At 51.1% G+C, this 15638-nt stretch overlaps 1 protein-coding gene across 3 annotated transcripts in view; it reads left to right on the forward strand.

Moving 5' to 3' along the window:
* Window positions 1-15638, forward strand: part of MGLL (monoglyceride lipase) — a 105658-nt gene that overhangs the window by 69205 nt on the left and 20815 nt on the right. For all 3 annotated transcript variants that reach the window (XM_032842847.1, XM_032842846.1, XM_032842848.1), the window contains 2 exons: window positions 7972-8108; window positions 9440-9550. In XM_032842847.1, the coding sequence (XP_032698738.1) occupies window positions 7972-8108; window positions 9440-9550 (248 nt within the window). The remainder of the gene's footprint in view (window positions 1-7971; window positions 8109-9439; window positions 9551-15638) is intronic.

Below are 15638 nucleotides of genomic sequence, written 5' to 3' on the forward strand. Positions count from 1 at the left end.
GAGGCCGGATTCCAGGGCCCCCAGCCTCCACCATTACCATGTGGGACCCCCACCCTGCTTGCTCCTTGGGAGGGGGAGACTTGGTTCGGGAAACAAAGCTTCCTGGGGTGTGGTTTGCCCGCACATCTGCTTGAGGAATCCACGGGAAAGATCTAAGTCATCATTTACAAATTTCCAGGGATCACAGGCACTTCTGACATCATTCCCCCTTGCTAATGCCTGGGCCATGTTAGTACAGAGTGAATGCCGGGTTTGAGGAGCAGAGGACCTCCCTGCATCCTGGAGGGGGTCGGTGATGTGCCGGAATAAAAAATGACACAGCAGATGTCCCAATGCAAAGAATGCAGGGAGGCTTTGGGTCCAGACCCCGTCCTCATAATAACGTGATCGTGACAGTAGGTACTTATTGAGCCCACCTGCACACCCCCACATAGTGCCAACCACCTTACACTCAGGCTCTCACTCCATCCTCATGGCACCCCATGGAGTGGGGTCTGTGAGTGTCCCTTACAGCAGGTGAGGAAGCTGAGCCTTTGGGGGTGAAGTCACCTGTTCCAGGTCACATGGAGGCTGAACTGACTCCAGCCCTCCACCCCTAACCCCAGTCCTCTAGTGCCCGGCCCTCTCTGGCTTTTGCCTCCTCGTCTTGCACCGGACAGTGATCCTCCGAGTTCGTGTTCTTATTACCACAGCGCAGGAGTCACAGTGCAGGAGGCTGGCTCATGAGAAAACTTGACAAATGAGTCTCTTTTCTTTTTGCCTTCGTACCGTCTTAGGTCCACATCTTGAATTTGCACCCCACTTACTTCGTGGGGCTGAGAACCCCCGCCTCCTGCCTTCTCAGAAAGCTCTGGGACAGTGACCTCAGCTGGTCTTGGGGACTTGTCCCTCTTCAAGGCTTTCAGTAAGCTCCGCTTTGTATATATTAAAAGTGGAGCCGCTTCGTATATATTAAAAGTGGAGCATCTCACATCTTGGAGAAATGAATCTGTGCGTGTTTGAAAGCCATGCAGTGTACCATGTGCATCCTTCTTTGTTTTTTCTGAGTAGCCCTCGGTCGAGTTTCCACAGGCGCTGGACTTGGGTTGCTGCGTTTCTGTGTTTTTGTCTTGTTTACCTAAACACGCTCCAAACAAGCTCCAAACACTGAAGAACATCCCCGGGCGCTTCTGGAATCAGGGAAGGACATGACAGATCTAACTTAATGTTTTGGAAGGGGAAGAGGAGTCTGTGACATGTGAAACCTGGGGAATTTTAATTCGTAGGAAACTGAGCTGAAAGGTTATTTCGTATTTCATGTCTAAGAAAGCCATGCTTGTCGCGGGGACGCAGACCAGCTGCCCTCTGTCTCTTTGGAGAGCTGGACAAGACGAAATCCTTGTAAGTGTGAGAAATAAAGGTCAGACTTGCTGAAGAAGGCTGGCACAGAAGAGGGCTGAACCCCGAGATAGTTCACGAGTTTTCTCATCTGAAACTCTATGTAGGGCCAGGGTTGGGGCGGGGCGGGTGATAGCATATACTGACGGCCTGCTGTATGCCCAGTAGGTTATACCATTTCATTTGTCTCCCTAACACCTGCAGGAGATGGGTACACACTTTATCCATTTTACACCTGGGCAAGTAATCAAGATAACCACCATCATAAACTTTGTGTTCCCTTCCCTCCCTTTGCTATTTTATGCTTTTATCACATTGGCATGGCACTCTCAAAGAGTACATTGTTTGCTTTTGCTGGGAGGTTTTGTTAATTTTTTGTTTTTTAGCTTTATAGGAAATGGCTGATCGGCACAGTTATGCCATCTTCTGTGACTTGCTTTTGTTCACCTTATATTTTGTTGTCTAAGTTTCGTTCATGTTGCTACACGTAGCTTTAGCTCATTCAGCTTATTCATCTGACTGTAGCAGATCCCTTTTGCTACAATATATCCATCTCTGGCTATGATCAGGCTGCTACAGCCCTATGCCTGTCTCCTGGGGGGTGCACAAGAATTTCTCTTGGGCGTGTTTATACCTGGGGTGGAATCGTTGGGTTGTAGAGTACAGAATTTCCACCCTATGAGATGCCAAAATGTCTTCCAAAGTGGCTGTACCAGTGTCTCTCCTTCCTATGATACATACAAGTTAATGATTCCATTAGACTTAGAAGTGGGGGCCTCAAGAGGGCCTTCACCTTGCTCCTAAAGTGTCCATTCCACCCTGGCAGTCAGCCACAACCAATTCTCCCTCTGGGTTTGAGGGGCTGTGACGCTCACATCTCGCTCCATCTGGTCAAGGCATATGACTTGCCAGAGGCTCCACGATGATCAGTGATCATCTCTCTGGTCGGCCTGACCACACACCTTGTAAGCCCCCCCACCAACCCCCACCAGCCCAGTGCTTGCTGACCTCCAGTGGGTTAGCCAGGAATGCAAGGCCAATACCCTAATTGTCGTGGGAGGAAGTGCCCGTTCTCTCACCAATGGATGTCCCCAGGGAGACCAGAGCCTAGGCTCTGAGTTAACTCCATGTGCCTCCCAAGGCTGCCTTGCCCATGGGAAGAAAGCTCCTCCGGAAAATCCAGAACAGAGAACTCACAGAACTGCAGCGCATAAACACAACGGCCTGGAAAATAGCTCATTTCACCCTGGATCTCTCTGGGAATTGTGGAGCTGAGCCAAAGCCATGACCAGAGCCCCTTTCCCTGTGCTTTCATCTTTCCATGGAACTGGTTTCTTTGGCAGGCCACCTGTGTGGTCTGTGGGAAGGCGGGGCCTCCTTGGAGGGCAGGGGGCAGGGCACTTCTGAAGGAGCAGAGGTGAGAAACTGGGAGACATTTCTGCTTGTACAGAAGCCCTTACACGGGTTAAGGGCTAGGAAAACCAAATTCGTAGGGCACCCCCACTCCCACCCTTCCGCCACAGACATCTCCCCGGAGATGTCCAGGTGCTGCTCTCATAGGACAGATGGCCAAGCTGGGACCCGGGCACCCTGAGGTCTCGTGGAACCCTTGGCCCCATTCTAGACTTTCCGGGCTGACCTGTGCCTTTCAGAAGCCACAGGGACTGCGGGAAAACACTGGTCTGATGTTAACACCTGTAGTCACACGCCTGCATCGTTCGAACACAGTGCTCTCCTAGACATGAGGTCTCCGGTGAGCGTCTGTCGCTGTTTGCTGTGGTGAATTTCGAGGTCTCTGCCCAGCCTGCATGTGCCCGCTGTATCTGCTCTCAAATATTTGGGAAGGCTCGCAAGAGATGCTTCCTGGGGCCCATGTTTGCATATCTGCAGGTAGTAACAAGCTCAGCTGCTTGGCGAGTGTGATCCACCCTGTGTGAACCCAGCTGATAGGCCACTCCTGGGACTTGCCTCAGGTGCGAGCATCTCCTGACACAAGCCCGGAGGGAAGGTGCCCGCCTTGTGTGCTGGTGGCAGTTTCTTTACCCAGTGAGGAAGGGCTTTTCTCTTCATTCCACTGCCTTCCGAGCTCCCGCTTCCTGCCCACGTTTCCCAGAGGTGACAATGAGAGACACTGGATGTGGAGTCTGGACCTGACTCACCACGGCACCGAGCTCCATCCAGTCGGCCAGAGGGTCCCTTTCCTCTGCTGGAAAGTGGGGTGCTGGAACCCTAACTCGCAGTCGTGAGGATCACAGGGAATAAACTGGGAAAAGGGCTTTGTAAATGATAAACAGCCACTCAAACATCAGGTGTTGTTATTCCTGCTTTGTGAGCCCTTACTCTCTCCTCCCTTACTTCAAGCCATCTTTCCCAGCATTTTCTTCTATAAGAAAATGAATATTGAGTAGGACTGGTTCCCTAATAAAAGGGACATGGGGTATTCCTTTCTTTTTATTCGAACATGAACAGGATCATAAGCCTTCTGAAAAAGGGTTCTTGAAAAGACACAAGGGAAAGGAGAATCTGAGTTGCGTGTGCGGATTGTTTGTGGTTCTGGAGGCTCCGTCCACATGGTGGGAAAGGAAATGGATCACATCCACTGTAGCCGGAGTCATGTGGAAAGTCGCTCTCTGATGTGTGGCCATTATGGAAACACTGTCTACAGTTCATTTCAATGGACATTCATCAAAGCCCCTCCGTTCTGCCAGGCTTGTGCACAGAGCCCCAAGGAAGTGCAGGTGATTACAAGGGGATCCCCGCTCCCCAGGACAGCCTGGCAAATACGGGGTACATGCATGCTGAACTTCCTCCTTCGTGTCCTTAGCAGACATCACTCATCACATACAGCACTCTCTTCTGCCCAGGCCAGGCAGACTTGCCTTAGAATCCCCTGCGGCACAGTGCAGTGGGGGACCTCAGGCTACTGTGGGCTCAGAGCACCTTCCAGAAGGGGAGCAGGGCAGTGCTGAGACACTTAAAGCCAGGAGAGCTTGCAGCAGGCAGGGAGGCTGGTCAGGAGGCTGTGGCCAGTGAAACCCAACAGGGGCTCATCCCTTGGGAGCGACTGATTCAAGAGGCTCTGCCGCTGGAAATCCAGAAGGAATCGGGGATCAACTAGCCATAGGGACAGAATTAAAGTCAAAGGCAACAGCCTTGTTTGGGCCTGAATGATTTGGAAGGACGATGGGGCCATGAAGCCCCATGTGAATAGGAGAGCCCATCTAGAAGCAGTTTGAGGAGCCACAGGACAGTCAGGAGTCTTTCCGACCAGATCTGCAGTTCTTGGAAGCGTTGGAGCCAGAGACTGTGTAGGGAGGAGATGTACACAATTGGAGGAGAGCCAGAGCATGGGAGCCACGGACGGGAACAAGGGCGAGCCGGGGGAGTGCCCAGGGCCTCCTCCTGCACGTAGTCCCTAGAGAGGAGAGGCAGATATTGTAATACTTAATAACAGGAGCTAGCCCCCAAGTAAGCAGACTGGCAGAACTGAGCAGAAATCCAGAAATAGACTAGATTCAAGTGAAAGTGGGAACTATGCAGTATGACAAGGATGACCTCACAATCCAGTGAAGTAATGACGGAATTTTGCATGACTTCTGTTAAGACATTAAAACCCATCTGCACATTGCAGCTCGATAGGAGTGACAGTTTCACAATATTGTGAGTGTCCTTCAGGCCACTGAGCTGAACACTTAGAAGTGATGCAAGTAAATTTCATGTTATGTACATGTTACTACAAAAAAAGAAATGAAACCATAGAAGGACTCACAACGTATGACTGACAACACCCTTTAGAACTTTAAAATGGAAATAAAATAGTTTATACACCTAAAAAAAAAAAAAGAACTTTGAAATGGAGAAAGCCTTTATAACCAAGATTCAAAGTTCAGAAGCCATTAGAAGAAAGGACTTATTATTTGGCCATTTAAAAATAAAAATCGTCCGCACAGCTAAACACAAACAAAGTAAAAGGACAAAAGACCAACTCGTAGAGAAGAAGCTCTTCAATATCAAGACAAAATGCAAGACAGAAAAAATAAGCAAAGACATGAATTCTCAGTTCACCACAAAAGAAATACAGCTGGCTCTTGAAAAATGAGATGTTCAAACTACACGTTCTCCCCTATCTTATGGGTAAAAACCCAAATGCCAGTAGACATGCTTTGTTGGCTGAGAGAATGGGTCTTTTCCCATACTTGGGGGATCGAGTCAAGACCGGATATTCCACATGGAGGGGAATTTGGCAGAAACTGCCAAAGTGACACAGGCACATACCTTTCAACTGAGCAACCTCATGTCTAGACATACACCCCGAAGATGCCCCTTCACCAAGGTGAATTAGAACACCCCCAGGCGATTTATTACAGCCTGCTGTTAAAGAAACCAGAGATCGGCTAGCACACAGATAGTTTCCGATGAGAGACTGCTTGCAGAAACTTCCCTTTGCTCACACCAAGGGGTACCTACCACGCATGGCAACGTATTTTTGCAAAAAAGAAATGTTTCGAGAAAAATCCGGAAAATAACTATAATGATTAACCATAGGGAACAAGAGAGGAGAGGTGGAGTAGCTAGGCATAGAAGTAAGACTTCACTGGGTGAACCCTTCTTATAAATTTCTAATCGTTGTACCAGATCAGTGTGTATCTATTCAAGAAAGAAAATTAAATTGAAAACAAAACTTATAGCTGGAAACAAATTTATTTCGAAATTAACAAACGTCATTTTATATCAAATTAGGAACACAAGACCACGGAGGAAATAATTAGGACATATTTGCAATAACTTGAACTTTAAAGACAAGACTCTGGCATATCATTACTGAAGTATATTCTAAGGATGGGGGGAGGGAGGATGGGGAATTAATGTGGAATGGGTGTTATCAGTCCTCTCCAGCTGCCATGACAAAGCGCCATGGACGGGACATCTTAAACAACAGACATTTATTTACTCGCACACCCGGAGGCTCGAAGCCCGAGACTGAGGTATCGCAGGGCTGGTTTTTCCCAAGGCCTCTCTCCTTGGCCTGCAGGCGGCCATTTTCTTGCTGTGTCCTCCCATGGTCTTTCCGCTGTGCACATGCCCTTGACGTCTCTGTTTCCTAATCTCCTCTGCCTATAAGAACAGGGGTCGGATAGGGTTAAGACCCACCAGAACGGTCTCATTTTAATTAAATCACCTCTTTGAAGGCCCTGTCTCCAAAGGCAGTCCCATTATGAGCCACAGGGGTCTAGGACTTCAACATAAGAGTTTAGGGGTGGCGGGGGACACAATTCAGACCATGACAAGGAGTATGGAGTTTCAATTCAGGGATGTTCTGGACGTGGATGGTGGTGACAGCAGCACAACCTGGTGAATGTACTCAAGCCCACTGAATCAACCGTACACTAAAAAATAGTTGAGATGGTAAATTGCATGGTATGTATATTTTACCACAATAAAAAAACAATAATCAATTTAAGGAGGGAAGAAACCCTCCGGGGGCGAGGGAGCAGAAGGTGCTATTGAGACGGCAACTGCTGGTGGGCTCCCGGCACCACGCGATGGTCAGGGAGGTGGCAGGGCTGGGGCGGGGTGCGCGGTGGACAGCAGGACAGCAGGGCACAGGAGCTTGTCCCCTGCCCAACGAGGTGGGTCCTGAATTTGAGGTGCGGGCAGCCTGTCAGTTCTAAGCAGTAAGTCCTTCCCCTTTCTATCTGTGAAATGAGTGTTGCCATCGTTACTCCCGTGACAGCTGTCCCCGCAGAGATGGCAGGAAGTGTTTGGGCAGATACCCTGGCTGCGTGGCCCCTGTTCTCTGGGATCTCTTTCTTTTTGTGATTTTCAAACAGTCGCGTGAGGGGCTTGCAGCCTGAATAAGGAAGCCGCAGCCATCAGCACGCTGTTTCTATAGCGACTGATGTCCTTCAGAGGGAAAACGTGGAGAGGCCCTAAGAAAAGAACCAGGGGAAACGAACAGCGCAGAAACGCGACAGATGATAAAGTCCAGGAGGAATACACTGTGACCTAGTTTTAGCGCGGCTTCGTGGAGACTCCTGGCAAACACCTCGGGCTGTTTTATCTCATTGTGTGTTTGTCAGATTGTCATTGCTGAAAGCTGTGAGTGAGGTTGTCACCTCAACACTTTGACCTGGTGAAAGTCTAATGTTGAAACACAACTGTGAGGACCAAGGAGCTGGGAAGACCCCAGAAAATTCTGAGCCCCATCAATTTCACTCCTGGCCACTTGGTAGAAAATCAGACCTGTTGAGATTCTGTGCACCTGTCTGTTCTTCCTTCCTTGGAAACAGCCACAAGGAAAACATCCTGGCTGCATGGACAGGCTTTGCAATGTTTATGTCCTTCCTTATCCCACTTCCAGGCTGTGGGATCTTGGGCAAGTTCCTTAACCAGTCTGTGCTTTGACTTCTGAAGCTGTAAAACAGGGAGAGAACTCCCACATGGGAGAGTGGTTGGAAAGAGAGGATTCCACGGAATGATACCTTTGGGTCCTCGGTCAAGAGTGGTCGGTAATTCTGGCAGGGAAACCACTGGACTCAGGTGGCCCACGGCCTCCTGGTAACTGTGATTTTCTCATCTCCCATTTCCTTCCAGTTGGCCATGGACAGAGCGAAGGGGAGAGGATGGTAGTGTCCGACTTCCATGTTTTCGTCAGGGATGTGTTACAGCACGTGGATATCATGCAGAAAGACTACCCAGGGCTTCCTGTCTTCCTTCTGGGCCACTCCATGGTAAGCAGACCACAGAAGACCTCGCCCAAATCAAGACTGGTCCCCAGCCTCGCGGTGGGTGGGAGGAGTGAGACCACCGTGATGAAGACAAGGTGCTCCCCACCCCACCTGCTCTCTGCCTGGCTGGCATGCCCCCTCTCTGCGTGCCCTGTACTTGGAGCTCCCGGGCATTTTCGTGCTCGGGTCAAGCCAGGTTCAGCGTCCTGGAGACAGCCCAAGAGGGAGCTTCTCATTGAGACCCAAGACACCAGGAGGCTGCCTGCCCATCATTTCTGAGGACCTCTGCTGCGGGGCCTCTTCGGAAACCAATCTTTTCTTTTCAGGCTCTGTTGGCCCCTCATTGCCATTTCACAGTGAGACTCCCAAGGGCGCCTCTCCCTGCAGAGCCATTTCTCAGAGCAGGGATGGCTCTTCCATCAGCGAGAAACCCAGGGAAAGTGCCCAAACCCTGGATGCTTGCTCCAGCCTGTACAGTACGAATGGGAACTGGGCACATGGTCTCCCCAGGGAAACAAGTCCTTAAAAGCCATTCAGAATCCTTTCCACCTTTTAAATGTATCTAATCCCCTGAGAAGCCACCAAGTATAATCTTTAAGTCCGCAGCCTGCAAATGGGCAGCACGTCTCCCCCCGGGCAGCCTGACAGGTTGGCTGGCAGAGAATTTTGAACTGATGAAATGTGAAGGTGGGGGGCGGTGGGGGACTTTTCCCTCTGGGGCCGGGCTTCCGCCCCCTTTATCACAGCCTGTCTTGCTTCCTACACATCTCTTACCTGCCCAGCCTCTATCCGCCTTTGTGGTCCCACCCACCCTCATCTTCAGGCCCACAACCAAGGCCTCATGCTTCCAGCACCATTCACGCTCACTAAGTATTTTTCTTGGAACCAAAATTTCTGGGACCTTGACAGAACCAAGAAGAAAAAAAAAAGTATAGCCATCTCTTCTTATAATCCGATTACAAAAACAAAAATCTCATATTAAGGCTGAAGCATGAATGCATTGGGGGTCTGCCAGCTTTTGGCTGGAAACGAAGTAGGAATGTGTTGTTTAACGGGCGGCCCACAAGCAGAAACCTTATTTATATCTCTCTGAAATGTTTGCTCTTGGAAAACCCTGAGGGGGGAAAAAAAAACATGTGTAATAAAATAATTGCAGATCCAGTTTATCCAACATTCCGTGGAGTCTACTCCACGGTAAGCCCCCCACCCCCACCCCGCCTGGGGCTCTGGGCCAGGCCTGCAGCTTCAGGGGAGTGTGTTGATGGTGGTTTATTAGAAATATGTGCGCTGGCGGAAGCTGGCTTGTGACCACCCTGGCCTGTTTTGCTTTGCAGGGAGGTGCCATCGTCATTCTCACGGCCGCGGAGAGGCCAAGCCACTTCTCCGGTATGGTCCTCATTTCGCCCTTGGTTCTGGCCAATCCTGAGTCTGCGACGACTTTTAAGGTAAACGGACTTCTGGTTCTGGGCGAGTCCTGCAGGGCCTGGGGAGGGGGCGCGGGGGAGGGAGGTTGGGCATCCCTGGGCACGTCCTTTCCTGGCTAAAGTCTGGGGGGAAGGGCCAGAGTCCGTTTTCCAAACCTTGTCGCCACGGGCGTTCCGTGATGTCTGAAGTCAGGTGTGTTTTCTCCCTTAGCGATGAGAGAAGAATGGTTTCCTGTTTGTGTGTGTTTTCTTGGTGAAAGTTGAACAGGGAAAAAGTGACACATGTTAGGAATCTAGCAAAATAACCTTTGTTAACAGTTTGTGTTGAGGGCCTGGGCTGATTTTCATTGACTATTTGCCAGCTCGAGCCAAAAGTACACGCGGAGGGGAACGGCCAGCAGTCTGTGGTGGTGACGTAGGGGGGTCCGCTGAGCAGCAGCTCTCCTCCAGCCTGGAGCACATTTTCCTTTGCTCTAAGGATGTATCCCTCTGTTTGAGCCATCATTTTGTTGTCCCTGTTATACTGGTACGTGGTGGCATGTATGGACGTGCTCTTGGTTCTGGGGCTCCGGGCGATGTGCACACGGTACACGAGCTAACATTCAGTTGACCTCTGAACAACACAGGTGTGAACTACATGAGCCTACTCATGCATGGATGTCTTTCAACAGATGTAGGCAATTATCATATGGTTTCACTTATTTGTGGAGCATAACAAATAACATGGAGGACATGGGGAGATGGAGAGGAGAAGGGAGTTGAGGGAAATTGGAAGGGGAGGTGACCAATGAGAGACTATGGACTCTGAAAAACAATCTGAGGGTTTTGAAGGGGCGGGGGGTGGGAGGTTGGGGGAGCCAGGTGGTAGGTGTTATGGAGGGCACATAGGGCATGGAGCACTGGGTGGGGTGCATAAGCAATGAATTCTGTTATGCTGAAAATAAATTAATAAAAAGAAAAAAGAAAAAAAACAGATATAGGGCTTTAAATATATTTTCTCTTCCTTACGATTTTCTTTCTTCCTTCCTGATGATTTTCTTAATCACATTATTTCTTTAGTTTACTTTAGCGTAAGAATATAACGTATGCTATGTAATCCATACAAAATATGTGCTAATCACCTATTGATGTATGGGTAAGGTTTCCAGGCAACAGTAGGCTATTAGTAGTTGGGTTTTGTGGGTGGGGGGCAGGGCAGGGAGGGTCAACGTTATGTTTGGTTTTCAGCTGGGCAGGGGCTCAGCACCCCTAGCCCTCGAATTGTTCAGGGGTTAACTGAACTGCCTAGGAGTGGAACAGGTGCTTCGTCTCAGAGAAGGGAGATGAGAGTGTGGCATCTCAGGACTGCTTGCCGTGAGCGTGGGTTGTAAATGTTCTGGACCTATCCTTTAGCAGCGTGAGGTTTAAGAGAGAGCATAAGTGAATGAGAGTTGGAGAATTCCAACCCCGTGCATCCCCAGGGAAGGGTTAATCTTATGCCAATGCCAGTGGGGCTGCCCTCTGAGCCCGTTGTCAGGACTCTCAAAGGACTCAGAGGGTGAGGTGGGGGTCATGGGGCCATGGGGAACTGGCAGCCATCCGCCGGTGGCTTACCCTCCTTTCCCTGGCCTCACCGTCAAACGGCGGCAGGACTTCTAAATAATTGCCCGGTAGCACTGATACCTCCAGTATCCTCCTGAGCACCCAAGTAGAGGAGCACAGGACAGGAATAAAGGCTTGTAAGAATGTTTTCAAAGTGTTTCCTCCAGCCCACGGCCAGAGATGGGTGGGCAGGTCCTGTGGAGAGCCTTTCCTTTACATACAGAGAAATGGAGACAGGCTGAGCCAGAGAGAAACCAGGACCTATCTGATAGTTTAACCAGAGAACAACGATTTACTTAATCCACCGAAGAATAGAGATGCCTCGCGTCTTTGAATTTTGCCCCATTAGAAGGAAATCACCACTGACTTGTTGGAACCAACCGTCATTAGTAAATTTCAGTGCTGTGTGGGCGGACAGCAGTGCAGGCAGACGCCACCCTGTTTCTGCCAGGGAAAGAAATGAAGGTCATTCCCAGAACCACAGGTAATGCCCAGATGGGCTACTTTCTGGTCACTGACATGTGCAAGAAAATGCATGACCTCCTGGACGGCTCCCATCACGACTGTAATCGGCTGTATAGCACGAGGGCAAATCACTCACATCAAGGGCTCTTTTCCAAGTAGAACGAGCAAGACCAGGATCACAGTGGAGCGGGGAGTTCTCACAGCAGCCATGTGCTCTGACTCAGGAAGGTGTACTCAGTTCAGTGAGCGCCCAGCATGTGCCCTGCTTTCCTCTGCCTTATCGCCCCTGGGAGAGGTTGTGACCTTGTTTTGTGAAAGGGAACATTGAGGCTCCGGCAGGGCGAGTGACCCGCCAGGATCACACAACTTGCCTGATTGATCTGAATCCAGGGCTGCCCACTCTCCATCTAGGATGTTTCCCTAGAGAAGAAAATAGGTCTTTTCTGACATGGATGTTCTTCCTTAGAGACAAGCCAGAGACCTTGGGGCTTTCCAGATAAAATGCACAAGGGGGTCATGGCAGCAGGGCCCAGAGGTGGGCCCCAAGGCTTCCCATCAGAGTCTCTAGCAGACGTGGAACTTCCAGGCAAGGCTGCCAGCGTGACCTCTCCGAGCCCTGTGCTAATAGATCACCTTGTCAAATCAGGAACCAGCCGTCCCTGGGGGGTGCTGGTCTCCTCTTATTAACCAAGACAAATTGGATTTCCTGTTGCCCCCAGACCTGAGGACACATCTTCCCCCACCACGAAATCTGTTGCTGCCCCTGGGTCTCGGGCAGTTTTGACTGACAGAGTCCCTGATTCATCTGCCTACCCACCCCCGGGGTGACTGGATTACCCTGTACACAGCTAGTCTAGTGCGACAACCTTCCTGAAAGCGTCTCGGAGAACCTTTGTTTAAAATTTAAACATTGTTAGAATAACACTTTCACAGGGTTCAAACGTTAAAAGATGAGGAGAGGACAGACGGGGGCTGTCTCTGCCCGGTGTAGGCTGGCCGCCGGAGTCTCCATCTACTGGGACGCACGGGCACGTGCTACTCGTTGCTGTGTTTTACCCTCTCTGTGCCTTCTGCAGGCTTTGTTCTTTTGGCTGGCTTCATTTTTGTGGGTTTGGCTTTAGTTTGGTTGTTTTACTCAGCATATGATACCACTTGCGCCTCCTTCAGGATTCAGGAATAGTTATTCCCATCAGCATTAACTGGAATAGTTCAGGCTAGGTCCTGGAATAGGTAGGGTCTCCCTTACAGACCTCCAAGAGGACTGGCTTCCCAGAGACCACTCCCACCTGAGAGGGCTGAGGTGGAAGAGGGGGCCTTGCCGTGGCCAAGACAGAGGGCAAAGTCAAGTCCTGGCCGCGCCCCTCCTCCCAGTGGACTGTGCCGGTGGTTTATTTCATGGCACCGAACTCCTGCTGGAGAGATTCTCCAAATCATCGAAGTGGGAAACTTTGAGTACAGACAGGAACGTGGAAGAGGACAGGCCCTACCCCCTGGATTGTAGGAACACCGGATCCCCATGCCAGACTGACCACACCCCCTGCCCACACACACCACACCAGACCTGCACACGGCTGGTCTTAGCTCCACACTCCCTTTTCCACAAGCTGGGGTGTGTTTAGCTTGGAGGACAGACAAGGAGGACAGGGATCTGGCCCCCAAACACTGTCTGTGTTTAGAATGTGATTGCACAAGGGAAGGGACCACAGGAGAAATTTGGAAACAATATCCAGTGTATCAGAACCGGGGCGGTGCAGAGATAAAGTCCTTCCCAGGGAGCAGAGGTGAAACCCTGGGCTGCCCAGCTAGGTGGGTGTGTGAACAAGAGTCAGGTGTCCTCACTTGGCCTTGCCCCGGGGATAGCATGCAGGAACGTGGGGTGGGGTGCAGAAACACTCACTTTTTCAGGTGGGCGAGATGAGGAACTGCCGAAATCCCCCTGGGCAGTGCCTGGGGTTGTTGATGGGGCGGGCGAGCTCAGCCTGCCCAGAGGGTAATCTTCTAAATGATCTTCTTTGCCTCTTGCCTGGAGGTTGTCCCCGGGGATCCAGGGTCAGGGACGCAGGAGCCAGCCCACCCAATTCCAGATGCTTCCACTCCCTATCAATCAGGGCACCTGGCCAAGTAGAGAGGAGAGAGCCGCCGTGAACCAGTGCATGAGCCGCCCTATCTCGGTTCCTTTCCGCCACCACCCAGTATGGAGAGAAAGTCATTCCCAACTCACAGACAAGAACATGGGGCCAATTGCTTTGCTTAAGGTCAGCTTGTGCCCCAGCCCCGGTCGGCAAGCGAGGCAAGATACTCCCTTTCACCCCAAAGCATGCCTGCCAGCGGTCAGCTGCCCTTGACTCGAGCGCCTTCTCATCTGTTTGTAGTCACCAGGCTCTAGAAGGCCCTGGGGACAATCTGGGTGCTGGGGGTGGAGGGGAAACAGGAGGCAATGGGTGGGGTGGGGGGGATTGCCCCTCTTTCACATGTGCTGTGAAGTTAGACCCAGGGACCAGGACTTAACTACAGTCATGAACTGGCCCATGAATCTGGCAGCTGGGATGTGCCTGGGGATAGGGGGTGTTACCTCTGTCCTGCAGGTGCCTGAGCTGTCGTCGCTGGGGGTTCAGACTTCTAGACGCTTGGCATTCAAGAAACAAGTCATCTCCCCAACACATCTTTGGGGATCCCCTGCTGTAGGTCAGCCACAGGGCAGACAGCGGTGAGCCGCTGCTCCCCCCTTCCCAGCTCGGCACACAGAAAAGGCTCAAGGCACTTTCTAGTCTCCGCTGGCCTGAGGCTGCGTTCCTCCCCTACCGAGAGTTTCTGGGCTGACCCTTGCAGAAGGCACCCTCACAGAAGGCCTAGCTCTCTGGCCCCCTTTTGCACAAGTTGGCTTGCCGGAGCCACTTTAGAAGATCGCGATTATAATTCCCTCCCTCATGTCAAGTCTTTCATCAGCTACAGAAGCTTCAAAATGATCTTAGGGAGCCATTAAAACCTTTTGGATCAATAGAGGCATTTGCGCACGTCACTAGTATTTAAAGTGATGGGTTCAGCATTTCATCCAGGAATGGCCCAAGGGCATGTCAAGGGCCAGTGACACACTCTGGTCCCTGGCTCATTGGGAGGTGGACCTCACTTCTGGGAGAGTTATTCTTTTTTGGGGGGTGCAATAGTTTTCAGGGTTGTAGCTGTGACTGTGACACTTGTTGCAAACCGTCACTCTGAAAAACATTGGCGGTGCTCTCTCTGCAGTCAGTCCAGGAGAATTTGCTGAGTTTCTCCTGAGGACAGGAGCCAGAAGGGAAATTAGGGAGGAACTCTGTGGAAACCAGGTCTCAAGTAACCTCCCCAGCAACACTTCGAGGTTTGTTTCATTATCCCCATCTGAGAGATGAAGAAACTGAGGACCACAGACTTCTTGGTGATTCAGAACCAGAGTTTGAATCAAAATTTGCCTGGCTCTCAGTCTCCTCTTTCTGGGGCTGGGAGGCTGGCAACTTGGGGCCCATTAGCTATAAGTCTGCCCCCAAATTACCCTCTGGTGAAGAGACCTGGGGTCCCTGCTGAGTCAGCACCACTGGGTGGCACAAACCTGACACAGCCTGCAGGGGTCATGATTTGAAGGGGGAATCTCACCTCAGTGGGGGCTGTCTGGGGTCACTCCTCCCTGGAGCTGGATCCAAGGCTCTCTCCACACTCCTGCAGGATTATCCCAAGAGGCTGAGCGAACTGGCAACGAGAAGTTTATTCTGTTTGATTCCAGCTTCCTTTTGGGTGAGCTGCACCTCTCACTGGTGCCTCTGCCCGCTTTTCTTGCCTTCCCTTGAAGGCGATGGAGGGCTCTCCCAGCTGATGGTGGAGGCTTAGGGAGACCGATGGTGGAGGCTTAGGGAGACTGATGGTGGAGGCTTAGGGAGACCGATGGTGGAGGCTTAGGGAGACCGATGGTGGAGGCTTAGGGAGACCGATGGTGGAGGCTTAAGGAGATCATGGTGGGATGCAGCAGCACTGACCAGGGCAGCCTGAACAAAATTGATCCTCAGGGTGTGGGCTCTGTCAGGCCCTTTCCACC

This window comes from Lontra canadensis, unplaced genomic scaffold (genome assembly GCF_010015895.1).
Source record: "Lontra canadensis isolate GAN:19392208 unplaced genomic scaffold, GSC_riverotter_1.0 scaffold133, whole genome shotgun sequence".
NCBI classification, from domain to species: Eukaryota; Metazoa; Chordata; class Mammalia; order Carnivora; family Mustelidae; genus Lontra; species Lontra canadensis.